Here is a 9,600-nt window from a genome sequence, read left to right on the forward strand (position 1 = left end):
AATGAGCTTCCAGTGGAAGTGGTGGAGGCAGGTTCGAGGTTATCATTTAAAAATAAATTAGATAGGTATATGGAAGGGAAAGGAATGGAGGGTTATTGTCTGAGTGCAGGTAGATGGGACTAGGTGAGAGTAAATGTTCGGCACGGACTAGTAGGGCCGAGATGGCCTGTTTCCGTGCTGTAATTGTCATATGGTTATATGGTTGAGCAACTTCACTCAATCCGCCTAGACCTACACGATCTCCCGGTTGCTACATTTTAACTCCCCTTCCCACACTGACCTTTCTATCTAGGGCCTCTGCCACTGTCAGAGTGCAGCCAAACGCAAATTGGAACAGCAACTTATATTTCGCTTGGGCAGCTTACAACCCAACAGTATGAATATTGATTTTTCTAACTTCAAATAACCCTAGCTTTCCCCCTTTCTCCATCCCTCCCCCATTCTGGTTCTCCGATTAGTTTCCCTGTCTTCCTGATTAATTTTTCATTTGGTATGCCTCGTTGTCACCAACGAACAACTCTACATTTCCTTGAACATCGTCTGCTTTGATCTGTCGTTTTCACACCTTACATTCTCCTTGTACCCTTCCATGTGTTCAGTTTCCTTATACCCTGACTCTCCGTCTGAAGAAGGGTCTCGACCGGAAACATCACCCATTCCTTCTTAGAGATGTTGCCTGTCCTGTTCAGTTACTCCAGAATTTTGTGTCTATCATAGGCTTCTCCTAACGTGCTCTATGCCCAAAGACAAATTCATCTAAAAAAGATTCTATAATCTAAAAGAAAATCACTTTTTTTTAACCCAGATTTGGCTACAACCACAAACACAATTGATATTGGAGTGCATAAACATGAAATAAGAATCAAAAACTCAACAGTATTCTGCCCTCAGCATAATAAATGCTAATAATACACAAACCATGCTCCCTTCTGTGTTTCCCCGTTTCTCATGCCTCCTTTAAACTTAGCTGTTCACTCAGAAATTACAGTATTGCCTAGAACAGCATAAAAAACGAATTCAAAATGTTTCTGGGTATGAACAATTGACAATGGTACTGCAACATCTAGATTCTAAGACAGTCAAGTAGGAAGTAGTGCCCCCTTTAAAATTGGTTACTGCTATCTTGCAGCCCAGCTGCATCTGAATGGTTGCAAGAGGAGCTGTTGCAAATAATGTTTATAGAACAATGAAAAGTGAGGTACCAAGTCAGAACACATGCCAGATTTCATGGTTCTGTGACAGGGAAATCTTGCCTGACAAGTCAGTTAGACTTCTTTGAGGAAGTAAATAGCATGAGAAACAAAGGGGAAATCAGTGGATGTTTTTTACTTGGATTCTCAGAAGGCCTTAGATAAAGTGTTGCGCATCAGGCTGCTAAGATGAGACTCCATGCTATTAGATGGAAGATACTAGCATTCACAGAAGATTGGCTGAATGTCAGAAGGCAATGAGTGGGGAAAAAGGAGGTATTTTCTGGTTGGCTGCTGGTGATTAGTGGTGTTCCACAGGGTTTGGTGTTGGGTCCCCTACTTTTCATGTTATATGTAAATGATTTGGATGATGCAATTGATGGCTTTGTGGCCAAGTTTGCGGATACTATGAAGATGCGTGGAGGGGCAAGTAGTGTAGAGGAAGCAAGGAGTCTGCAGAAGGACTTGGACAGGTTGGGAGAATAAACAAAAATGTAGCAGATGGAATGCAGCGTAGCAAAATATGCGGTCATGCACTTTGGAAGTAGGAATAAGGGCCTTAGACTATTTTCAAAATATGGAGAGGATTCAGAAATCAGAGCAGCAAAGGTCATGCCGTGTGCACTGAATGCAGTACACTAGACTGGAAGTATATGTGAAAGATTGCACTTCCTGGTCAGATCAGAAGTGCACTGGAACTTCTGGTCCACCTGGAACAGTGGTTCCAGGAACCCAGAAAAAAAATTGGTACTTTCCTGGAAAGCTCACCAGGAAAGTTGTTGAACTTGGAAAGACTCTGTGTTCTTGGCTAGTGGGAAGAAAAGAAGTGAAAGGACATGTGCTGCATCTCAAACAAATGCAAGGGCCACAAACAGTGTAGCTCAGGGGCATGTTAGCGACTCATAAAGAAAGCAATCCCATCAAAATTCTGGGTGGGGGGAGGGATTGAAACATAGGTTACATAGAAACATAGAAAATAAGTGCAGGAATCAGCCTTTCAGCTGATTATCCAAAATCGGTATCCCGTTCCTGCTTTCTCCCTATATCCCTTGATTCCGTTAGTCCGAAGAGCTATATGTAACTCTCTTGAAAACATCCAGTGAATTGCCCTCCACTGCCTTCAGTGGCTGAGAATTCCACAGATTCACAACTCTGGGTGAATAGGTTTTTCCTCATCTCAGTCCTAAATGGCCTAACCCTTATTCTTAAACTGTGACCCCTGGTTCTGGACTCCCCCAACATCGGGAACATTTTTCTTGCATCTAGCCTGTCCAATCCCTTATGAATCTTATATGTTTCTATAAGATATCCTCTCATCCTTCTAAATTACAGTGAATATAAGCTCAGTCGATCCATTCTTTCATCATACGTCAGTCCCGCCATCCCGGGAATTAATCTGGTGAACCTATGCTGCACTCCCTCAATAGCAAGAATGTCCTTCCAAAACTGCACACAATACTCCAGGTGTGGTCTCACCAGGGCCCTGTACAACTGCAGTCAGACCTCCTTGCTCCTATAATGAAATCCTCTTGCTATGAAGGCCAACATGCCATTTGCTTTCTTCACTGCCTGCTGTACCTGCATGCTTACTTTCAGTGACTGATGTACAAGGACACCAGCTCTCGTTGCACCTCCCCTTTTCCTAACCTGACACCATTCTGACAATAATCTGCCTTCTTGTTCTTGCCACCAAAGTGGATCACCTCACATTTATCCACATTATACTGCATCTGCCATGCATCTGCCCACTCACCCAACCTATCCAAGTCACCCTGCAGTCTCATAGCATCCTCCTTGCAACTCACATTGCCACCCAGCTTTGTCTCATCCATAAACTTGGAGATTACATTTAATTTGGTGGTGGATTATTTTGGAGCTGGTATATGTTGTGAAGCATGATGTTTGGACTTGGAAAATTGTTGGCTCTATGGATGCTGAGAGGATAGCTTTGACAACAGAATGATATTGATGTTGGTAAGGAGGCCAGTGCAATGGCAGTTGGAATGTAATTCCAAGGATGGTAAGGACTTACAGAATGAATGGCACATCTCTAAATTGTGGTGATGAACAGAGGGACGTAGGTGTAACGATCTCTCGTTAGCTAAGGCACTTAGCATTCAGGTTATGGTACAACTGCATTGTACCATATGGTACAACTGCATTGTACCATATGGTACAAAAAAGCATTCAGGTTATGGTACAACTGCAAAAAAGCATGAATCCACATTGAGCAGTTCTATAGCAACCAGGCTACCAGAATAATGCGAGTACGCTGGAGAAGGCGTATGAGGGGGTAGAATATTTTTTTCACCCAAAGAGCGGTTGGAATCTGGATCACACTGGATGGGGTGGTGGAGGCAGGTACTCCCACAATGGGCGGCACAGTGGCACAACGATAAAAGCGCTGCCTTACTGTGCCAGGGACCCGGGTTCGATCCTGACTACAGGTACTGTCTGGACAGAGTTTGTACGTTCCCCTGTGACTGCGTCTGTTTCTTTCCCACACTCCAAAGATGTACAGGTTTGTAGGTAAATTGGCTTTGGAAGTTGTAAAATTGTCCTCAGTGTGTGTAGGATAGTGTATGGGGTAATCGCTGGTCAGTGCGGACTCAGTGGGCCGAAAAGGCCTATTTCCGCACTGTATCTCTTAAAAAAGGCCAAAGTGCCAAAAGCCTTTTTGACCACCTTATCTACCTGCGACTCGACCTTCAAGGAACCATGCACCTGTACTCCTAGATCCCTCTGCTCTACACTACCCAGAGGCCTACCATTTACTGTGTAGGTCCTGCCCTTGTTCAACGTCCCAAAATGCAACACCTCACACTTCTGTGTTAATTTCCATCAACCATTCCTCCGCCCACTTGGCCAATCAATCCAGACCCTGCTACAATCTTTCACAACCATCTTCACTATCTGCAAAACCACTCACTTTTGTATCAGCAAACTTGCTAATCTTGCCCTGTATGTTCTCATCCAAATCATTGATGTAGATGACAAACAGTAACGGGCCCAGCACCGAACCCTGAGGCACACCACTTGTTACAGGCCTCCAGTCCGAGAAGCAACCTTCCACCATCACCCTCTGCTTCCTTCCATGGAGCCAATTTGCTATCCATTCAGCTATCTCTCCTTGGAACCCATGTAATCTAACCTTCCAGAACAGCCAACTATGCGAAACCTTGTTGAACGCCTTACTGAAATCCATGTACACAACATCTACAGCTCTGCCGTCATCAACCTTTCTGGTCACATCTTCAAAAAAATCAATCAGATTTGTCCTTCCACGTACAAAACCATGCTGACTATCCCTAATCAGCCCTTGCCCGTCCAAATGCCTGTTTAACCTATCCCTCAGAATACACTCTAGTAGGGCCATTCTTTGGAAAGTGAACCAAAATGTGACACGTGACCAGATGGCATCACATAAAGTAATACATTAAAAAATTCTTGTAATAGATCAATCTTATTCATTGCTATTTTCCTACCAACAGAACTCTAATGCACATCATGCTTTGGTCACACACGTGACTAAGAATGGGCCAGTAACTTTCAAACTACAGCATGTTTTTAACATCCAAAAATTAGAGTAAAGCTGCACCTTCAACACACAGGACTTTTGCAGGGTACAATTAAGATTTAAATAAGCAATTCTATCTACAGCTCAGAATTGTAGAACTGTATTAAACTTCATATTTATAAGATAATCACAAATGTAGTGAATCGGTACAAGACTTCAGACAACCTGTCCGATAGTCATACGACACGGAAACAGGCCTTTGAGGCCCAACTTGTCAATGCCAACCGAGACGGTAAAACTCCTCATTTACACTAGTCACACCTGCCTGCATTTGGCCCATATCGCTCTTAATCGTTGAACGTTAATGCCTTCCATCACAGAGAAGGATGTTGATTCCACTGTGGTTGATGTTTATGTTAAATTCTATTGTGTATTGTGCTCTTTTCGATTGCATGGCTGCTTGGTAACTAATTTCACTGTATCCTAATTGGTGCATGTGACAAATAAATATGAACTTGAACTTGACTTATCAATTGCTGACGTTTTGGGTATACAACTCTGTGGAGGAAGGGTAAAAAGCCTGGTGCAGAATGATCAAATTAGTATATTAAGAATTAAGTGGCACTGGGATTATTAGAACATGATTTTATTATTCACCTGATGAGTTAAAGATTAGTTGAAAGGTTATGAAAAGTGACATTATTAGCATTGGCTAGCAACACCATAACAATTGAAAAGGGAAGGCAAACAAATAAAAGTTCAAAATGGGTGTGGTTAGAATGAGTTTCTTTGTCAAAGCCCACCTAGCTCAGAAATCGTACCATTCAAAAGGGGAATTTAACAACGGGTCAAAAAAACAGGCCTTACAAAACGGTTGTGAAAAGCATATTATGGATGAGCCAGGCAACAGATTTGTTGGAGCAAAGCCCATTTATGTATTATTAAATATTATATATATTGAAACTGAAACCCCATTTATTGTCCTGACACCTTATGCCGCTCTCCCTAAAATAGCAGTTCGTCAAAGTGTGTAAATTGGAAGTTACTGAATATCAGGCTTGTGCCATATCAATCTGCCTGCAAAAGAAAATAAGTTACATGCTTGAAGCTATAGAGGTAAAGCCCATTAAGAAACCATATCGTTAAATGAAACGAGGAAAACAAAATAAAAAGTACAAGCCATTTCCGCGTAAAATTCAGTTTTATATTTGTGCGTTATATCAGTGACACGGTGCCAAATGAAGTGAAATACTGCAGCCGCTGGAAATCATGTGGAATGTACTGGAAAACTACCAGTTTACATTTAGAGTAGGGACCGTTCTTTCAGTAGGATGGCAGCATAAACGTCAGTAAACCTCAAGTGAATTATCACCCATTGAAGAACCCACGCCTTAAAAGCTCCCCAGCGGACGTTAAAAAAGTCTCAATCGAAAGAAAACAACCCAACCCAAAACAAGCGACAGGAACGCCCTTCACTGGGCAGCAAGTTTTAAGGTTACCCGACTATAACCAGTACTTCAAAAGTGCCTCGACTTTCTATTTTAAGGATATCCTTTGAGCTTCAAACACTGCAACCACACATCCCCTCTCCTCCAAAAGAGTAAACATGTTTTTTGGTCCAACGACATTGTGGGTGGGGTACTCTTTAATAATCTTCTCGTCTTGGGGAAAAAAGACCAGATCGCTTCTCCCGCCCCCACCCTCATCAGAACAGTATAACCTCCTGCCATCCCTGGGTACCCCCTCCTCACCTCACCTCACCCCCACCCCTGGGTACCCCCTCCTCACCTCACCCCCACCCCTGGGTACCCCCTCCTCACCTCACCCCCACCCCTGGGTACCCCCTCCCCACCCCACCTCACCCCCACCCCCTGGGTACCCCCTCCTCACCTCACCCCCACCCCTGGGTACCCCCTCCCCACCCCACCTCACCCCCACCCCTGGGTACCCCCTCCTCACCTCACCCCCACCCCTGGGTACCCCCTCCCCCTCCCACCCCCACCCCTGGGTACCCCCTCCCCACCCCTGGGTGCCCCCACCCCACCCCCACCCGGCCCGGCTCCCCCGGTCAGAGCCAGAGGGAGGGTCCAAGTCACCCATGGGAAGCGCTGGGCACCAGGGACCGAAGAGAGAAGAGGGTGGAGTAGTTATTTAACGGCCACCGTCACTTGTTTACACCAGTTTAGGCCGGACTCGGACCTCACCTTTTTACCTTTCTTCGCATCATCCTCCATCTCTAGCTGAACAACCGGCGACAACTCCTTGCAATCAGGGCGACGGCGGCGACAAATCCCCCCGTTCCCGCCCACAATGACATTACTGCAACCGCATCTGACGGATGCCTCAACGCACGGCTACCGCGGCCACACCGACACGGCCGTAGCACTGCTGGCCGCCGCCCGGTTACAGCACAACCCGCCGGGCGAAACTTTTCAATCCTGCCGCCATCTTGGGCGTGTCTTCCCAACTCGCACCGGGTCGGCGCCGGAGGACTCCTCCCGCCGGCAGGGGGCAGAAGCGCACCCACTCCACTCCCATCCTCCCGCCGTCAGGGGGCAGAAGCGCACCCACTCCACTCCCATCCTCCCGCCGGCAGGGGGTAGAAGCGCACCCACTCCCATCCTCCCGCCGGCAGGGGGCAGAGGCGCACCCACTCCACTCCCATCCTCCCGCCGGCAGGGGGCAGAGGCGCACCCACTCCACTCCCATCCTCCCGCCGGCAGGGGGCAGAGGCGCACCCACTCCACTCCCATCCTCCCGCCGGCAGGGGGCAGAGGCGCACCCACCCCCATCCTCCCGCCGGCAGGAGGGCGTTCAAGTTTTTACATCGGCCGCCCGACCAGCAGGGGTCAGTGGTGGCAGGAGGTGGGAGGACCTCCCGACCAGCAGGGGTCAGTGGTGGCAGGAGGTGGGAGGACCTCCCGACCAGCAGGGGTCAGTGGTGGCAGGAGGTGGGAGGACCTCCCGACCAGCAGGGGGCAGTGGTGGCAGGAGGTGGGAGGACCTCCCGACCAGCAGGGGTCAGTGGTGGCAGGAGGTGGGAGGACCTCCCGACCAGCAGGGGTCAGTGGTGGCAGGACCTCCTGTCTGCTTACTGCTTGTGAGCGCCATCTGGAGGAAGGCATCAGTTTTCATCCAGTTCCCAAGACCAAACATACTCATATGCTGTGGGCCGAGGAGCTTTTTCGTGCAGTTTCGTGACCCAACTCACGGAATTACATGAAATGTTCACATATTGTGTAAAAATATTATATGTCATCCCTGAAACTCGTCACGAACAAAACTTGCACATTTTTATGAAATTAGAGAAAATACGGAAAATTTTCAGGTAATTTTAGTCCAATCAAAGCATGTTTGATATTGAGTCGGACGTCAGTCATGCGCTTTGTTTCAGGCTAGTTAGGCAGGGAGCACACAACATGGCTTTGATACAAATACATCGATAGATGCTCCTGAACACATCATCAGTGATGTAACCTGGGGTCATTGGATGTTTTGGGTCTTTCAACATCAGACACCCTCACCCAGGCGACCCAGCCATGGTTGATCAGACCACGACTTGTGTTCAGGTGGCATTCGCTCCTCCCCATGGACCTCTCCTGATCCAGAGCCATCTTGAGGCCTTCTCCGCTGCCTCTGTGGTGTTCTTGATGGCCCTTCTCCTTGCCACTCCGTTGATGCCCAGTGCACTCAAGGCTTTGTAGAGCGATTGCCCTGCAAAACCTCTGCAGCCAACCTCGATGGGCATACACCTTGCCTTCCAGCCCTGCTTGCGGCAGTTTATGACCAGTTCTTCATATTTGGCCATCTTTCTCTCGTGGGCATCCTCCAGACGGTCCTCCCACGGCCAGGAGACCAGGAGGATATCTGGCCTCAGGGTGGTCGTGGCAATGTGCTGTGGGAACTTCAGCTGTTTCACCAGGTCTATGGAAAGCTGCCAGTCCTGCGCAGTCACCAGGATTCCTGATGGATTCCTGGTTGCTGTGGTTCTTGGCAGCTGCACTCCGGCCTTCACGAAGATGATTATCTGGGTGGTGGGGCGTTCTCGTCTGCAGCTGCTGATTCCCATGCTGATGGCTTCTGCAATGGGTTTCAGAACCTGTCGTGACGCCATGTGTACCGGCCCTGCCCAAGAGCCTTTGGGCAACAGCTCAGGATGTGTTCCAACGTCCCCTTGCCTGAGCATTGCGGGCAATCTGGAGATTCCGCTTTGCCCCAGATGAAGAGGTTCGATGGGCTGGGCAGGACATCATACACTGCCTGGACCAGGAACTTGATGCGCTGTGGTTCAGCCTGCCAGAGCTCAGTCCATGTGACTTTTCGGTCCATGGCCTGCTCCCACCTTGTCCAGGCTCCCTGCTGCCTCAATCCAACTGCTCTGGTACACCTCTCCTCCTCCATCACTGCCCTCACTTCCTCCTGGACCAGCCTGCGCCTCTCCTTCCCCTTGGCCTTGTCAAACTGGGGAGATGGGAAGATTCCCAGGCCTGCTCTTCCCCGAGTCACTGCTCCCACCAGGACTCTGTGGCGTATCCGGGACTCTGCTTGCAGCACGGCTTCGCCGGCTCTCCACTTCCTCCCAGTTTTCACCTCAACCCCTGCTTGAGCCACCTTGGGGTCGCTGGAGTCCCTGTACAGCATCACCTCTCTGGCCCGAGTCACCTTAAACTCCTCCTCCAGGGACTTCAGGGGCAGCTGGAACTTGGTGTTATTTCTGTAAAGGGCGATGCTGCTAAGGCTCCTGGGCAGTCCCAGCCACCTTCTGAGAAAGCTGCTGACTTTCCTCTCCAGTCTCTCTATGATGGAGATTGGGACTTCGTAGACAAGCAGTGGCCAGAGTATCCTTGGCAGGATACCATGCTGGTAAATCCATGCCTTGAACTTGCCGGGAAG

At 48.3% G+C, this 9,600-nt stretch overlaps 1 protein-coding gene across 2 annotated transcripts in view; it reads right to left on the reverse strand.

The window, feature by feature from the left end:
* The window catches only part of ccm2 (CCM2 scaffold protein), a 50,411-nt gene extending 43,228 nt beyond the window's left edge, over positions 1 to 7,183 (reverse strand). The window contains exon 1 of one of the 2 annotated variants that reach the window (XM_033021365.1): positions 6,920 to 7,183. In XM_033021365.1, coding sequence (XP_032877256.1) covers positions 6,920 to 6,934 — 15 coding nt within the window. In that variant the 5' untranslated portion in view covers positions 6,935 to 7,183. Of the gene's footprint in view, positions 1 to 6,911 lie in introns of both variants that reach the window. The other variant, XM_033021364.1, reaches the window with a different exon arrangement.
* Positions 7,184 to 9,600: the final 2,417 nt, after the last annotated feature.

Source organism: Amblyraja radiata, chromosome 5 (assembly GCF_010909765.2).
Source record: "Amblyraja radiata isolate CabotCenter1 chromosome 5, sAmbRad1.1.pri, whole genome shotgun sequence".
In the NCBI taxonomy this organism is placed as follows: Eukaryota; Metazoa; Chordata; class Chondrichthyes; order Rajiformes; family Rajidae; genus Amblyraja; species Amblyraja radiata.